Below are 18,963 nucleotides of genomic sequence, written 5' to 3' on the forward strand. Positions count from 1 at the left end.
CACACACAAACAGGCAAAACAGAGGCTAATCAAACCTTTTAGAGCCGCCAAACCCACTTTTTGTCTTTATTATGAAACTAAGATTTGGTCAACTGAGGTCAAGTTGTGCACTTAACACAGCTTCCATTATAGTCAGTGAACTCTGTAACAGAGAGTAAAGTCAAAATATAAACAGAGAACATTTCTGCAGCAGCTCTGGGCTGGGATTAACTTGGATCACCTAGTCTTCTGCTTTTAATGAAATTCTCTCCCTTGTATTTTCTTGTTTGGAAGAGAGTCCAAAGTTATCTCATGCTAATTTAGTTAGGCAGTGCCCTCCAGGGATGTCACAGGCCTCTGTGACCTCTCCAGAGAGACTCAGCAAAGGGATGAGGAGAATTAAACATTCCTGAGAAATTGCAAAGCAGCAGCCCCCAGAGATTTCGCATAGAAACGAGCTCCAGACTAGCTGCCAGAGACCCAAGTCACCTTTTCAGCACTTCCTTGACATGCCTCCGCCAGTCCCATCTGGCTTGATTCAGGAGGTCAGCGTGGGGACTGGGGAGAGGTGGCAGCCAGGGAGAGCGGGATTCGAGGGAGGTCTGACTGCGGCGGTCTCAGGCTTCAGATGTTTCTCTGGGATGTGCAGTTAGATGGTTTTATTCCCTTTCCTTCCCACACGGTCTCATGCTTCAGTCGTCTTATTTGTGCTGGAAAGGGGAAGAATACTAAGTGAGGAGGTTTAATAATAAGTTTAGTTATTGTTTCACCATTTGATGCAACAGTGTGCTTCGTACCTGGGCTTACAACCACCTCCTGAGGGTCTGACGCAGAAAATACTGCAGCGTCAGAGCGCTGCTTACGCTAGCGCGAACTACAGGCCCCACTTTCCTCTCTTTTACCTTGACAGTCAGGCTGTAGAAGTTCATGAAACTGATCTCATGTGAACTCAGAATCGGGCACAGTTTGCAGGATGAAGCGCATTTCTATGGGAAAAGATTCAAAGAGTTTATTTCCAGGTTTCTTTCAATTATTGTGCAAAAGGGTAAAAAAATAAATTTGCTGAAGGTTAGGCAAGAGAGAAGAAGACACCACGAAACCACTGTCGCTTGCTTATTAGTAGCTTTATCACCTGAGTAGTTATTTCACTTATCTCTTGCATCACAATGGAAATGGGCAGTATCTGAAGAAATGCCTATTTCTTTGAGTTTTGGAATGCGTAATGTAACGGCCATTCCCATGCGCTCTCATCCTTGGGTTTCCTTGCTCCTTTAATTCATTTTTTAATTAGTCCAGACCTAGTCAGCATTAAGGAAGAATGTTTGAATTCCTACCTTTTAGAGAGAAAAATAACTTTTTTCACTACAAAAGTGCAAAGGCATCTAATTCTATAACACATAATGCACTTCATCGTGAAATGTCTGTGCTACCCTTAACTTTCTTACAGCATTCTAGCTGCATATTCTCACTCCAGCTTCACAGATAGCAAAATTTAGGAGGTAAGATTAAATGCTTTAGTCAAGGCCACAAAGAGAGTCATTGTCACCCCTGAGATTGGGACACTGGAGATGGTGTCTTCTCATCATTTGCTTTGACCAAACTAAAACCAATAAAGAGGCTGGACCTAAAGCTGGACCCTTACAATTAGAATATGGTTCTATACTAGAACATATCTATTAAAAAAAAATATGCAGAGCAGAGAATTGTGTTCACATGAAATATGTTTCAGCAGTTGAGTTATAAATCTCTGAGAAGAAGAAGAAAAAAAAAAAAAGAATGCAGAGACTTGCACATGGAAACCGGCATATAAAGGATGATAATGTTGTTGTGGTGATAAATCCATTGCCTTCTGCAATGACTCATGCCTGTGCCACTGTTATTTGCCTGAGAACAGACCTCTGGCCCTCGCCAAGTAATGCTTGTGGGAACGTTGTTCCCGGCGTCTGGCCTGCGGGGGTTATTCCAGCCTTCATGGCAGCATTACCTGGTGTGTGTAGAGTCTCGTTTGTGTCCATTGGGGAGGGAGGGCCCTTGCTTTGTCTGGATGTGATATGAGTGATGACTTCTGACGTGCACGTAGCAGAGATTTATTGCAAGCAAAAGTTGAAGTGTGATAATGCTACTGGGGTATTCTGTAATAATATGGTAAAACACTTGTCAGCACTTCATCTGAGGCAGTGAAAGTCAATTGTGTATGCTACACAGAGACAGATAAAAAACATAAGTATGCTTAAAACTTCATATGGTTTGCATTTTTCGTTACAGCTCTCCTGACTCTAATATAAGACAGGTTTTAATTTTGTTTTGGGTAAGTGGATGTGCTTACAGTCTCACACCCACAATTCCATGGCTTTAAATAGAATCGCTCCCAGGGTGCATAAAAGAACACATGCTGTTATGTGAAGGATTTATCCAGGATGCCAGGACTGTATTTATTGCTGGGAACAAACTGAATAAAGTTTTCTATTCCATTTTGACACTAGCCCACGGAGACCAGCCGTATCTATGGTTTTAATGCAGACCTTTCCCTTTCCCTGACGCGGGATTCGGTGCAACTAACCACCGTTGCAGAAGTAGTTGTTACTAACGATGGTAGAATCAGAACGACCAGAACAAGCCGAGGGAAGGTCAATGTGAAGTGCCCTCCAAATATATTTCTGAGCATGCTCAAAAGAAATCTTCCCGTTGCCTTTTCACATCTGTGCTGCACAGCCAGGCTTCTAAAATAGGTCCTTTGCTTTCTGGGTTCGTTTTACCACTGCCTTTTTCTAGCTGAAATTCCCAGGCCTCGATTTGAGATGGCATAGACTGTGAGCTGGTATCCCACCGCGAGAACCAAGGAACTTGGTCAGAGCAACGCCGTGGCAGCGAATCTGTGAGGCAGATTCCTCTGTCCTAGGGCTTGGGTTAAAACCACCAGACTCTTTGCATAAGCTGCTATATCACATGGTGGTGGTTTTGGGTACTGTTGGCCTAAAATTGAACTTGTGACATGAGGTAAAAATAAAAAAGAAAATAAAACCCTCTGTATTGCATTACCGTATCCCCGAGGCATCAAGGTTGTGCTCTTGTCTCTGTTTGTACTCAACCGAGAGAATTTAGCATCAAATTCCAGAATGTTGTCACCTGAACTGTTCTGGTAAAGGAAAAGAAAAATTCCACGGAACTGGGAATGAGATTGCTTTAGCATCTCAATACTTTTTCAGGTGACTTCTTGCTTTTTATAGTTAGTAAAAGAGTGTTTGGTGTGCATTTTTAACCCTGCCTCATAAGTAGTGAGGACTTAATGGTGAAAATCTTTTTTTCTTTCCAACTCCAGTGGACTGCAAACTGAAATAAAATCAGAAGGTGACATTTCAATGATGTATTAGAGGTAGCACACTCTTTATTTACACAGGTTATTCAGACAAGAATAACTAATTTTATAGGAACACAATGAATAGTAAATGTTTTCCTCAGGATGAGTAAATTAACATTTCAAGTCCATTGTTTTAGATTATTATTCAGGAGTGTAACATCATTTGGAAACTGGTAGCAGTCTGAGGAGAAAATGCTTTAGTGTTCAAAAGCGTGAAGCAAGAGTTCTGGATATTTAGGGGGAAATGTAAATTATAAAGTAGAATTCAGGTTAATTTTATGTTCTTAACTCACTCTATCTCCCTGTATTTCTTTAAAAAAAAAAAACACACACAAACAAACAAAAAAATCCACCCAAAACCCCCCACTGTTCATAAATTTAATCTCAGTGCTCTTGCTTTGTTACTTTTACCATCTTAAAGGCTTGCTCTTCTTCCCAATCACACCCTCAAACATATATAAACATTATGAAGTACTGATTTATTATCTCTGAGCCTATCTGCCTGTGATCTGGCAGCTCTCTGCTGCTCTTAGCGCTTTTGTACAGTACTCCTCGTGGTTTAACCTGAGTCGGGGCCCTTTTCTGGGCAGGCACTGGGCAGATCCCTGCAGACCTACAAAGCTGGAGTGGAGAAGCTAGCAAGCTGAAGAGGCAGTGGTCACAAATGGGAGGAAAGGAAAGGAAGATTTGAAGAGAGAAAGTAACTGCCTGGATGACGGTATAGATAACAGCATTTTTGATTGCGTGGAGATCAGTAGTACTTTGGTCCATAGATCATTCTGCTCCTCTGACCCCCATCAAAAGGAGCGCAGCAGCTTGCACTTAGCTGTAAGTGTCTGAGCAATCCAGGAAAGAAATATGGAGGCAAACAGGTGTCGGAGGCATGAACCAGGATCTTTTTATAGTCAAATGTTGCACTGTAAACGTTTTGTAATCAATATCTACGCTGCGATCATTATTTTGGGGCCGATCGTTTTGCTCCAGTAAACATGCCAGTACTTGACTTGAAAGCCTAGTCTGTTTTCTTGTGGTTAGATTGTGGCCCCAACCAGTCCTTCTTGGCATGGGTCCCTAAGACTCCTCTGCCCTCACCGCAACCTGGGTACAACCCTTTACTTTAGTGGTGAGTAATCCTGTCAAATGGGAGTCTGCTTCTTTGTGAAGAGGTACTTTGTCTTTCATTCGTGTAAAAATAGCAGGGAAAATTAATTCTGGAAGGGAGAAAAAGGGAGGGGGAAGTGGGTCAAATATCTTTCAGAATTGTCTGCTAGGTGGAGCCTGGGAAACACATACTCATTCTATAGTCTTGTCTAGGTAATACAAATCTGAGTGGTTAAAACTCACACATCCTTTCTGTAATTCAAATTTTTCTCATTTTTCGCTGTTTAGGTTGGAATTTCTTTCCCTTTTTTTCTTACACAGAATTTAAGATACCCCTTTGTTAGCAATTGCGACAATATACTCCAAAATTAAAATGAAAGAAACGGAGCGTATATGCATCCTTTCTGTATCTTTTCATTTAAATTACTGTGTGTCACACATGTCACTTCCAATTTAACCATTTGAAGAATAAACAAACCATTGTGGACCTAAAAATCTGTTCAAATTTTTTTGGCAGGAAAAAAGGACTATATTAATTTTCATTGTTGGTGAGGTTTCCCAACAAGCAGCTTTACTGTTTCTTTTTTGCTTCCAGCTAGCAACTGAAGATCAGTTGTAAAACTGTATACAAATACTTCCATGTATTGAAAGAACAATATTTTGACACTCAGTGACACAAGAAAAAAAAAAGCAGTAATCTAGTTTTTGATAACACAATGAGAACTTTGTATTCGACTGAGGTGCATGTGAGAAACATCGTGTTGCGTTAACAGCGAAGGTTAACCTTTAAGGTTTATCTGGATTATAATTCTTGTGGTTTTTATTAATAAAACTGCCTACTACAGTTTCACAAGTCCTCCCTGAGATCTGTAAAACAATTGGCCTATCTGCTTACAAGAGAACATTTAGACGGTATTTCCTAGTATTTCCTACAGATGTGAGGGCTTTTGTTCCAGAAGATATTGATACTGTTTTCATTCAAGATGCTCCACAAAGATTATCAGATATTTTATTATCTTAGTAACTTTATAATTGTTGCATTATTATCTTTAAATATATCAACTACACTCTTTTAACTTGAAAGAAACCAATCATGGACCTGAACACAGCTCAGCTCTGAACAAGTTCACAGCTACGGCCAAACCGTAGGATTTGACTAAATCAGTAAGCATACTTCAAATCGATCTGTGGCAATTTATCAACTGTAACTTTGAAAATCTGTAAGAAAGTTTATAAAATGAGTCGTGACATGTTATCTCTATGACTATATCCTAGGAGACTTCTAATATGTGTATCAGTAAAAGTGATTTTTGTATTTTGTTTACTTTCTTGGGGCTCTTAAGGTAAATTTTTTATTGTTTTTTATCAAATTATGTGGCTTGCCTCTCAGAGGAAAATGTTTTCATCTTGAATCTGTTCTCATTTTATACCTTTTCTGTCGGTGATGTAACTGTCTATGGTTAGGAAACATCGCTCTTCTGAATGGAAGCAGCTGCTGTGTCATAAGTACTCAATGTCTCCTCTGCATGAGTAGAAAGGACAACACTAAAGGAAAAGCTTTGTACACAGACACTGGAGTCCTTATGTTCAGCATTACACTGTTAAGGAAGAAGCATATCAAAATGTATTTAAACTGATGAGATCTGATAGATACTTAAATGGTGTTCAGAAGGGTTTTTCCATGAGTGGAAGTTCCTTGAACAACAGATCTTACACCAACGCTGTGATTTTTGGTGATCTGAGAAAACAGGGTGATGACCCTCCAGGGGAAAGGTAGAAGCATGTGTCCTGCGCTTCTTGGGCAGTACCTCTTTTGCTGTAGGGTTTGAGAGAGGGTTGAGCTTATGAAAAGTGTCACTCTTGTTGCAATGGTAGACAATGACCTCAGTCATGAACTTCGGTTTGCCTTTCACATGCAAACTGTAACAGTGTAGTAAGGTTCTTCCTTATTCGCTGTGCACCCTTACTTTTTAAGTAACTGAGCAAGAAGGGTTCTATTTTAGGAAAAAAAAAAGCATAAGAGTACATTGATTATGCACACTCCCATATTCCTGCTGTCACTGGCTTCTTGGGAGTATCAGTGTGCCTGGCAGCACATCCCTGTGGTTTTCTTTGGCAAGAGTCTCCCTGCCGTGCTTGCCTTGCCTTATAACGTCGTCAGAAACAAGTACTAAAGAAATAGTCATTGCTTAGACTGAACTCCCATTGTGGCAGGGAGCATGGGATCATGCCCAACGCTTTTGTGTTGGCTTTCCAGTAGAGGCAGCTTATACTTCACTCTGATCACAAGATTTTTGCTGCACTTGAGCTTTGTTAGTGTTTTTCAGCCATGTGTGCTATGCCCCTATTGTGTGAAAAATGTGTGTAAGGAGATTTTTTTCTCCTCTGATGTATATAATATGTATGTATTGCTGTGTCTTTATATAATCTCCTTATATTACACACTCTCATGCCTACTGGGTACACCCAGTACACACCTGAGCTTTTAACAGTGGCAGAAGTCAATCAGATGTGGGTGACTCAGCCAGTGTAACACCTCTTCCTCCTTCCCTGCCCCTTCAAAAGTAAATAAATTGATAAACTGGAAGTCAGTTTGGGTTCAGAGCTCTTGAGTCCATGTCCCCAGTCTCATCAATTGTTGTCATTTCTGTAGCAGCTTGAGAAACCACAGCCAGTCAGCTGGGTTGTGTCAGGAGGAGTCGGGTGATGGCATCTGGAACTGCTTCACATCCAGGCAGGCAGGAAGTACGTGGGCATGACATATCCCCATGTCGCGCGGTGCAGGAGATGCCAAGCAGCTTCTTTCCATGCCAGTGCAACTGAGTTGGGACAATGCAGAGAGGGAGGTGATAAAATAGCCCTGTCTTTTGCGGCACAAAGGGAACAGTCCCTCATGATGCATGCAGGAACAGCAGTCATGCCAGGCCTTTGTGCTCGCCATATGGAGAGAAGGTTCTCCTTTGCTGCCACATCCCTGTAAAGGCTCATCATGCTTTGGCCCAAAATGTTCAATTCTCCTTCTCAGTGGTGACCCCAGCAGGATAGCTAGGTTTGGGATCACTAGAGAGTACCATGTCCAACCCACTGAATTCTTCTGCCCACTTCTAGACAATAGAGTATGGAATACTGTAAAGACAGAATTTCTATAAATGGTGATAATGTACTCTTGGGTCTCTCTGGGTGGTAATGTTTTCTGACTTAGTCAGAAATTGCTTCCTAATTGTTGACAGCCTTGAGGTAACCCATGCCCTCCGCAAGTGATAAGTAAGTAGAACTAGACATTCACCAGTCTCTGCTTCCTCGTCTCTCAAGCACGTGGACAATGCACCCTGCATCAGGCTACGACTATCTGTTCCATCTCCTAAAGTAAACGTTACTGATTTGGTTTGATTTTTTGTGTGTGTGTGCGGCAAATGCAAAGAAGTCAAAAGTTCTCTGCATAATACCTAGAAATATGTACAAAAGATTTTTTTTTTTTACATTACAGGGCTTGGAAAAAAATGCCATGTAGCAGCGCAGGGCAATAGTAATTAGTACCAACAGGAACATTCTCTACTTACCACATTGTCTGTCTGTTCAGTCAGATCTGGTTTGGGTCTTGCATTGGATGAGACATAAGAAAAGGCTTTACTCATTCTCTTGAAAAATCATCTTTTATTTCTAGAGCAGAAATGATCGGTTGTACTTTAAAGCCTCAGAAAGTTGGATTTGTACTTCTTTTTTTCTCTTAAATAGGCAGATATATGATTATGAGCCCATTTTAACAACATACAGTGCTAGGGCAGACAGTGAAAGAAAAATATCAACTATATACAGTTAAACATAGCCTCACCTACCGAGTTTTTTTTATCCGTGGATGACAGCCCTGTTAATAAATAAAAAGCCACTGGGAGGTTGGACTGGAAGTTAATGGTGAAACACATCTACAACATACTCCAGATGCTCAAGACAAGCAGACACATCACAGCCATGAGGGCACCTATATGGGGGTTGTGTTAGTCCAGCTTGGGTTTTCCCCTTCACTAGCCCAGGTGCAAACACTGTGTAAGCAAAGAAATTTGGTCAGGGAGAAGACGGGTTCATGTTTTGGATATGTTGCTTGAAAATGGTGCTTATTACTGGCAGGGGTTTATATACAGAAAAAGGAAGAGGGGGAAGATGAAAGAGGAAAGATTTTGGCAGAGGTTGTAGTTCAGGCATGCAGAACAGATATCCTAGTCAACATAATCATAAAAGTGTGTCCGCTTGCTAGACTTACTATGTATCTCTCTCCGGTTAGGTTTCTGTCTCTAAATGTAAATGACATAGTATTGCCTTTAGACTTTGTGAGTCACTAGACCAGAGCCAAGAAGAGTTCAAATATGAAAAATATGTTTTGTTACATTTGCCATTAAAGAAACAGTTTCATTCCAAGAGAGACGAAGCCTGAATTGTTTCCACAGTACTTTTCTCCTCTTTTTCAATATTTGCCCACATTTTGTTAACTGGATTGAGCAAAAGGTTAGGGAGAGGGTGGCAGAACTGACCACAAGGAATTTCTTTACTTGCTGTCAGCCCATCCAAAAAAACCTTTACAGAAAATCTACGATTCTCCATTCCTGCAGCAGAAAAATTCCTAAAATATATGACCTTGCGATGGTTAAAAGATAGCCAAGAGCCAAAGCTGAGCGATGTTTTTATCCCAGTTCAGCCATGTCATGGGTCATGTGGTTCAGCATGTGAACAGGAAGGTGAGAATGGGTGAACTTTTGCCTCAGTTGTGCAGTCCATCAGAGAATAAATGGAGCAAATCACTCTGCAGCTGTATCGGGAGGTGAACGGCTGAATACCTCTCACACAGAGGCCTTTGTGTTCTGGACATGATCTAGCATTATGATGGGACGCACTAGGCTGAGGCTTTGTAGCAATTACTAACCCATTATCACGCTAGAACATGAGATCATTTATCTTCTAATTCGGAGTGTCACCTGTTCTTCATTTGCCAGTCAATAACCATTAATTACTTTCAGTGGAAATTTAAACAAAGCTTTTCCCCTCTGTTAAAACCAGTAAGCCATTCAGTAATGACAAATAAACCTGGAGCTGTATCTCCCCCTTTCCTCTCATTCTCAGCCCAGAGTCTGGTACAATATGAACTCTTAAAGGAAATGCCTAGAAATTGATAGGTCAGGGGCCTTTATTAGTTTGATGTGGGGGGAAGCACATTCCTGGCACTTGCTGTAAGGAAAGCATATAGCTACTGCTTGTACATAGATTTCTCGTTGGTTGTGTCATGGGCTGTACCTGTGGAAATAAAGATTTTAATGTGGAGCTTGTTCAAAGATTTGTCTATCTTCTGGCTTGCCGTTGCATTTTTTTACTGACTGTTTATGCAGACCCATTAAAAGCGACATCATTTGGTCGCCTTCCTCAAAGCAAAATAAAATGATCGCTTACTTTGTTTGTCATTTTTATCATGTTCATTTTTTTCATACCTGATTTGATTGAGGTAATTGTAAGTGCCAACAATTGTGAATGCCAGAAAAAATAAAAGAACCGGCAGTTATAGATTCTCAAGTAATCATTAATCTACACATTCTTTCCTGGTAGGAGTTGAGGCAAAAATTGCTTTTAGCCACTCTATCTGCATTGTTTGATCGCTGCTAAGTTGATCCTGTAGAAATTTCCTGCAGTTTAAATTGTATTTCTAAGATGGTGATTACTTGCTCTTTGAAATGGTAGACAAGAGTTGATACACCCAAGTGCATAAAACTTGGTGGGACCAATTGTCGAAAGCTAGGTTTTTGTTAGTATTTTGTAGCTGTCTCCTTCAATGTAGTGCATGTTTTAGAGTAAAGAGTAACACCCAACACATTTTTATATTAATACACAAAATTAACGTGTAAGTATTTTAAATACTCACTGGATTGTTCAATGTCTCAGCATAAGCACTCGCACTAAAATTGTGTCCGATGAGTTACAATACTGAGGTATTTAAAAGCGGAGGGATGGCAAAAAATTATCGTAAGTCTGATCCTGCTCCTACTGACACATGTTAATACTACTTTACAAAAGTGCATAGTAAATAACAGGTCCTGGTGCTAATCTGGTGTATTCAGTCAACCTATGTGGCATTTGGCAGTGGGGGGTGATTTTTACCAATAAATGAGGTTTGGTTGTTACATCTCCGCCAGATGCAACTGACACTACGGTGCTGTGTACGTTTCTAACAAAGGCGAGAATTTGAATTCATTATGTACAGCGAACATCCGCTAAAGCCAGGAGGAGGACTGCTATAAATTCTGACTCTGACTGTCTAATCTTGGAAATCCTTATTCACTCAAATGCTGTCTCCTCGTATGAGGAAGCTTGTTGTTGTCAGCTGGGCTGCTTAATGAAAGCTGAAGGTCTGGGAAATCAGGGACTAAGCTGGGCGAAACAGAACTATCAATTACTGCTTTTAGATATTCCTTTTACCTTTCTGTGAAGCTGCTACTACTGTGAATTCTGCAAGCTTGTCCAGTCACGAAGAAACAGGAGTTGGTGATTTATGGTGACCTCTCAAATCAGCAGGGAAACCCCAATGATCCAAGAAAGCTCGTAGGAGAGATACGAGTTAAGACATCTCCTCCCCACAAGAGGAGTTTCATCAGCCAGTCGGGTATTTCTGCGTCATTGGCTAGGATGTTCAACCCTGGAAAGGAAAAATAATGTTGCTGCCATTGTCCTGCCCAGCAGGTCATATCCCTAAAGCACAATTAATGTCAAGGACTCACACAGCAGTTGCCCCAAACCCAGCCTTCCACGCACGTTCAAGGAGCAAAAAGGTTCAAAAGGAACATGTTAATAAAATCTTGTCAAAACTTTGGAAGATGCATAAAATAATAACTGGGAAGAAAAATGACTTGCAAATAGAACCATTTAAGTGGAATGTATCGCCTTGCTATGCTGGACACTGATTTATTAAGAATAGGGGGGGAAAATTGAATATTTCAGGTGGTATTTACCAAGAGAAACTGAGCTGTCCCAAAGCTTTTATTAATCTGATTTGCAGAGTATCCACTACCATCAAGGGACCTACTAAAGTTGTTTTCTTTAAAGCTGATGTGAAGAGGTCAATGCAAATAGCGTTGTGGATTACACTGTGAGAGGATGACAGTCCTTTTTACCATATGGAGAGAAAGTTGAATTATTTTGTTTTCCTTTTCTGGTTATTTATTAAATGAGGATCATGCCATACAGGTATTCCCTTTTCCTCTCCAAAGGAAGTGAAGTGTTTAGATCATTTTGATTGATCTAAAGTAATAATTATTCTGTCCACCTACAGCTCCTCAGCAGTCAAATAGTCCAGTTGCTAGAGCAGCGGCTTGCACGTCAGAAAACTGAAATGTACCTGCCCTGATAGCTCAGACAAGTCACATGTGTCTTTGCATGCCTCTTTTTCCATCTGCTTTCCTGCTTTCATGCTGACCTAGCTGGCCAGCCCTCTGAGATGGTGCTCATCCATCATTACTTGTTTGTGGGAGGGGACTCTGTGAAAGACATTGCTGTGGGAAGTAAACCTGTTCCCCGAAAAGCAAATATTTCAACAATCCCGTGACGTTTTGCTTCAAAACCTATTGCAATTTTTGCTGCTGCGCAAATGGCTCTCTGAAGGTTAATGGTTGTCTCGCTTTTCTACCAGTGTTTGCTGTGTTCCTGTGTCAAAAGAAAAAGTTTCTGCTATGGTGCTTTAGTATGTAACATTCAGCAGATATTCAGAAGGAAAAACAGATTAATTTGGTCAAATACGCTGTTGACTATTCTTTGTTACCTTTCTAATTAGTTACTCTGAATGAAAATCTCAACTTAGCCAAAATAAACGTGATAGAAGAAGGAGCCGAAAGGACCCATATTTTCATGATTCGGTGTGTTTGTCATTGTTCTATAACAGACAGACTCTGGACTGAAACATCTACAAGGTTTTGTTCTTTTCCCCATATCTACGTCAATTCCTGCAGTGCTTTAAACAAGTGAATCCATAGTCTTGAGCACTAAACCAAGTCTCAGTGTTCAAAAGTAAACATATTAAAGTCTCCCCTGCAGAAAACCCTGCTGTGAAACAAATTGAAAATCAAATACAGCATTGTTTTCTATAATAAGAAATAATTGAACTCTTTTCAGAGTTGCACTGAACTGGTTAATAGCTGCCATGTTAGGAAAGTGCTAATTTCCCCAGCTTGGGGTATGTTTGTGTATGGGTAGTTATTTCCAATCAAAAATGCAGTAATATAATATCATGTGCCAAAGAGGCCGCTTACACGTGTACTGAATCTGACTTTGTTTGTCTTTCTGCAGGCCATGTGGCTGATGTTGCAAACGGATGAGCCCGAGGACTTTGTCATAGCCACTGGGGAGGTCCACAGTGTCCGTGAATTTGTGGAGAAGTCATTTAAGCACATCGGGAAAACCATTGTGTAAGTATGAACATAAGACAAGCAGCCACAGGTTGAACATTTCTATCCTGTTCCCTTCGCTGTGTTACAGAGTATTGTTTCTTTACGTTCTTTTTTTTTTTTCCCTTGCTTTCTAATTTTGTAACATATGAGACCTTCTGGGCATGAATGACTGACACAGTGGATATTTCTAGAGTTGCCCTCCAGATCATAAGAAAAAAATGTAGGTGGGTACATCTTAATTTTTTATTCCGAGTCTTCATTCTCTGTTCCCCCATTCGCTCCCCATTGAGCGACAGATGCCCCTCCCAAAGATGTTAGTACCAAGGTGATGTTCATCGCCCTGCTGAAAAAGGGTTTTTTCTGCCCGGTTCTCTATTTTGTGCCCCCAGATCCCCATAGTCCTGCTCTCATCCTCTGCGATCTCAAGAGGTGACACCTGCCAACCCTGTCCTTTCTGCGTGACAGCCCATCAGCCACACCACAAGGATTATGTAGCAACCCACTCTACATTCCTATTAGCTCTTCTCCTACTAAGCCATAAAAAAGTTAAGCAGTGGGTGCAGAATGTTTACAATGCATATTCCACATAGTTTGATTGAAAATACAAAATTCCTTCTCAAGGCCATATAATAAAACCAGGATGGCTTGGTGAGCGCTTTCTGTAATTTATATTTTTATTGTTTATTATTTTTTCAATTTCCCTCCTTCTGTATCTTCCCTGGGCCCCATGCATCAACATACCAATCTCAGCTGGAAAAGGGAGAGGAAAGCCACAGGCTCTTCCATGACGCTAGCGCCAGGGCTGTTCCTCAGGCCATCAAAGTCACTTGTGCAGCTGGTGAACTTTTGACAGGGCCAATAAGTTTTACTTGGGAACAAAAACTTGACAAATTCAATAAATATGCAGAAGTGCACAGATATATACAATATTATTTGAACAGCCAGTGGGTGGCTGGGGAGGTAATAACATTTTCTTCTCAATGAGTTTTTAGTCTGGTTTCAATTTTTGGCATCAACTTCCAGAAAAAAATCTGATGGGGAAGAGAGCAACTGTATAAATAGAATTTCTAGCCCAAAAGCTCAGTTTTGGGAATAAGCTTCTCTCTGTATTTTTAGCATCCCTTGATAGCGAGACATCCCTGTATGATCACACACTGTCCCATATGACCTAACAGTAGTGAGGTTTGACAAGGTGAACAGGAGGTGGTAGGAGCTCTAGTAATTGCTTTGTCTTTCTTATTTTTTCTCCTTTTTCTATACTTTTGCTTCTTGTGTTTATAAGCTAATTCTCCCTGGTAAACATTGATACGAATATGCTGTGGATTCAATTGCTCCATGTAAGTAAGAATTCTTGTGATTTTGAGACCTATTTTGCCCCTGTCTAGTGTTGTTTGCAAAAGCAAGAATGAATGTTTGGTGAACAACTTTTTTTTATTATTTATTACCTAAAATAAGAAACTGAAATGTGTAGAGCAATATCTAGCTGAATGTCTTTATTTGCAATTTCTTCTGATGTCAATAAATTTATCTCTTAGTCTAATTTTAAACTCCCTGCTTTGATGTTGGCCTAAGAAGTCTCAGCATTTCCCAAGATGGACAAATCAGCATGTATTTTTCAGAAAGCAAATTAAACCCTCAAGAAAACCTAAAGAAAAGAACAACAATTGCAGAAATAGAAGTGAAAATACTTTTATGAAAGCTTCTGTTATAGAAAGGATATTAAAACCTTATTTTGGATTTAGTTGGTCCTAACACACAACATTTTGTGTCCCTTTTGTTTAATTTTTTGCTCACATATGGCTCCATATGCTGGACTGCATATTATTCAAGTTGGTGGTCACTGCGGTCAGTGTTTGGATTGAATTAATCAGCCACAAGTTTCTCTCTCAGGGAAACTTTGCAGTATGACTCCAAGTGATGAGGTAGCAGGTATTTTGTGTGTACAACGGCACAGTTGCACTTTTTTTACTAATCAATAAAGGTAATTTTCAAAAATTGTGTAAGAATCCGCATGACATCTAGTGACATGGATTTTGAGGAACCTAAATCACTTTAGAAAGGGGGCTTGGCTGCTAATCCCCATGGCTCTTCTGTAGTTTTTCTTCACTGCGAGTAAGTTATTAATTCCTTAAGCCATTTACAGGTGACATATAAATGTCTATTCATATGGGGACTGAGGTGACATTTTAGGTGCTAATGATAGTTTCGTTGCTGATCATTTTGACAATGGTGTAATTCTGATCATTTTAGATATAGTCTAGCCAGATAAACCGGCCGTTCGCTCCCCCTGCTCCCAGGGCGGGGGTAGTGTCACAACAGACCCACTACTCATCCCATAACCATCGTTCATCTTTCAAATTGCACTAGATGTAAAATACTTCTCAGGATTTGGAAAGTTTTGTTAAGAACCTCCATAATTTTACTAGGTGTCAGCTCGGCCCATGCTTTTGCAGCACACACACGGTCTCTCCATGCCCTTGCTGGCTTCTTGGCCAGCCGGCTGGTAACCTCTCACATTCTTCAAAACCCCCAAGGGCTTTCTACTCCCACCTCCCCCAGTTTGAATATATCATCTTCAGGGAGTAACCTGGCAGCAAAATCCTCCCTCTTAGCATTGTGGGACCCCACTGGTGAGTCCCGTTGGTCTGTTTCTTTACAATTTATGAGGCACCTAAGAACCAGCGCAGCAGAGTGCAATTGCTAAATTGCTAAGTTCCTGCCAGGAGGACTGCTTTCTTCCTATCTCCCTTCTTCAAAGTTTGGTTGAGTTTTTTTGTCGTTTGATGGTTTGGGGTTTTTTTTGCAGGTATTACGAAATCTTGCAATCTCAAAAACTTTTCTGGGAAATTTGCAGCAGCCCTTCCCACTGCTGTAAGTGATGGCACAGCTTCTCAATGCTGCTGTACAATGCGCCTTTCAAAATTGATGGAACGATGGAGCGACTGGCCGGGAGGGATGTCATGGCAAGCAGCAGTTGGCAGACCTCATCGCACATCTGAGAACACAGGGCACATGTGGGGGGCTTTTAACCATCCCTACTTCGTGCTTTGTCAGGGAGAGTTGCAAATGTAAGCAAGTCTTAGCTGTCACATCTTGAGATTGCAGTAGAGGACAGGAAGAAAAGCAATCCTGACTGCCCCATCAACTAACTAAAAAGATTTCTTTTTTTGTTTTTGTCTTCCTAACAATCCACATCAACTTGTGCAGCTCAAAATCCAGGACAGCCTAAAAAATCTTTCCAAGAAGATAACATAATACTCGGTCATAGCCAGTCATTTGCACATGTCAGGACTATGTCTTCTAGCCAAAATAAGAGAGAGAGAAACTTTACTACATTTTTGTAACTAATGAAATTGTACAGCTGCAACAAGACTGATTCTCTCTCTGAAATTGACTGTAAGGTGTACACTGAGGTTTATCTACCTTGTGTGTTTTTTTCTTCTAACATTTCTTTTTCAAGGGAGAAATTTCAAATTATATTTATATAGTCCTCTGAATCATTCAAATTCAGTCCTTTGTACTAACAGGAAAGCCTCAGAGCTACAAATATTTTCCCCTTGTAAGGATTACACTTTTTTTTCTTTTACTTTCCCTTCTACTTATTACTAATTAAATAGTACTTGGGGGAAACACTTCCCGCCTATAATTTGAACTACAGCAGGGTAAACGAAACAGGCAAATGCTTGTCTTGACTAATTTTCTGTCATTAATCTTATTAAATTAGAACAGGATTGCAAAGATAGCCTGAAACCACTACAGCACTCAGAGTTCTTTGCAGAGTGCTACAAAGACTGCTGTCTGCAAATGTGGAAAGAAAAAAAGAAAAGGAAAAAAAAAAAGGAAAATAAAACTGTTTGAGTGGTGGAAAGATTTATTGTGGTTTTTATTAATATAAAAATACATGCACATTTGTTACAGAAATATTCATTGCTTCCAGGATCAGAATTAATTCGGTAAAAATGAATACTTTAGTCATTTGGCTCTACATACAAACTTTATCTTAACTAACGTGCCAGTTAGTCTTACAAAAGATCACCCTAAAAAGGGGAAGTCTGCAGATAAGCTATAAGGTCTAATGAGGTGAACTACTAGCAGAAGTGGAGCAGTGGCCTCTTCAGTGACAGTGAAGGTTGAACTGAGGTTGAACTGGGGGAGGAGAGTTTTTCTGGTTTGGTTTTGTTTGGGTTTTTTTTCTTTTTACTTTAAAATGGAAGGTTGGATTACAGAAACACATGAGATTTGAAGGATTGCTGGAAGAATGGAAAGACAACAGTACGTTAGTAATGGTGCTGTGGGGACCTAGAAGAGGAGCCATCAAAAGTCATCTTCAAAACAGCTGCTGTTTCCAGGTCTGGCTTTTGCTCAGTAAAAGGTGCTGATCGGCCAGTGCTGTGCGTTGTATTCAACAGCTCAGGAAAATCAGAAGATTTCAGATGAGGAGGAAGGGAACAGAATTTCATGCAGAAATTGGAGGCACTTGGAAGGGTGATGGTTGAAAGGAGCCCAGCCAGGTCGGTGAAGAATGCTGGCCCGGGTGAACCCACACGAGCAAGGGTCCTCGCTTAGGACTGCACCGCTTTACCACTGTTCTCACTGTAGACTGTGTTTTAGGGGAGCATTTAGCCCACCTCAGCTGGAGAATTATCTCCTCCCACTAAGCAGGCTTTTATTACTTTCTTATTGATACAAGATATTTGTAGGCAGACCTAATTACTGTTTCAAAACTCAAATTAAGGTTTGAAGACTGTAACAATGTAATTATCTGATTTCATACTTTATAAGAGGTATGAGAGTTTCTCCTATAGGAAGACTGGTTGAGAATTAAATGAGGTGTTTCATGAGAAATTCAACTTTTTTTTTTCCCCCCAATGAAATAAAAATAATTCTCACAAATGCAGTTTGGAAAAATATCTGATTTCTGGTCAGCTTTGTGTCTCTTCTAACCTCCTTTTAAGGAAAGAATAACTTTAAAAGACTTTTTAAAGCCGTTCTGAAAGGAAAAAAAAAAACCCACCAAAATTCAGTTTGACAGTAATAGAACTTACTTGAAACTAAAAATTGTCTTTCCAGAATGTTTTGATTTTCACAGAAACATTCGTATTCTTTGAGGAAACATTTTCTTCTCAACACCAACTTTCACAATTTGGAGTAAAGGGATAAGAACTTCAAAAGATTTCCAATGAACTGAAAAAAAAACCCCACAAAAAAAACCAAAAAAGAAACCAAAAAACAGGCAGCCTAGCATGTGCTCATTTTAAAATCTCATAATGTCGGGCATCACAATTTAGATTTTTGAAACTTGGGCTTGACCATGCTGGGAATATAACAACAACAATAGCATTGTTTTAACTGTGTTCCTTTAGTGAACAAACACTGAAGACCTGATTCGTCAGAGCATTTGAAAAAAAATTTAAGTACATCCCTATATGGTAGCATACTTGTTCTTTAGATTTAAGCGCAAGATCGTGGTTAAGCAATCCCTATGTCCTTGATTGCTTTGATGCATCAGAGCTGCTGGCAAGGTTGGTGGTTGAGTTGGTGGCAAAGGAACATATGAAGGGTCATATTTAAAGATTCCTTGCAAAAGATTACTGGCAAAAGACATTAACAGTCTGTTATATGGTGTCGGTTTTGCTGTTTACAAAGTGCCAGGACAGAATGAAGTGCTTTGGCTTAATTGTGTGTGTAGCGGAAATAAGGCCACAAATCCGAGACATCTACAAAAATGGTATCTTATGTTAGCTGTGGAGGAATAGCAACATTTTCCTAATATTTTATTTTTAATTAATTTAATGTTCATTTTCAAAAGTGAAAATATTTTCTATTTGCATGTATTTTATTTAAAAGGTGTACGTGACAGTTTTATTTTCTGTAAAGAGGCTGAACAGCTGTAGCTACTAGTGGTTTTGAATATTTTTTAAAATGCTGTCAGTTCTGTTTCTATGTAAAGATCGAACAAGGAGATAAAATGCATATACTTGTTCAGTTTATCTGTGCTTTTGTGAAAGGTTTAATTTTTAGTTGATTTCTTCACCACCTCAAAAATATATATTTTGCGTTTTTTTGCTTCTCAGTTACAGCCATTCGGACCATTTGGTCCATTGCAGT

The 18,963-nt window shown here is 40.0% G+C and overlaps 1 protein-coding gene across 1 annotated transcript in view; it reads left to right on the forward strand.

Moving 5' to 3' along the window:
- The window catches only part of GMDS (GDP-mannose 4,6-dehydratase), a gene marked incomplete at its 3' end in the record, with an annotated part of 432,088 nt that overhangs the window by 336,797 nt on the left and 76,328 nt on the right, over positions 1-18,963 (forward strand). Inside the window, exon 8 of the mRNA XM_082014902.1 lies at positions 12,755-12,873. Within this exon, the coding sequence (XP_081871028.1) occupies positions 12,755-12,873 (119 nt within the window). The remainder of the gene's footprint in view (positions 1-12,754; positions 12,874-18,963) is intronic.

This window comes from Phaethon aethereus, assembly GCF_964289735.1.
Source record: "Phaethon aethereus genome assembly, chromosome: 2".
Lineage (NCBI taxonomy): Eukaryota > Metazoa > Chordata > Aves > Phaethontiformes > Phaethontidae > Phaethon > Phaethon aethereus.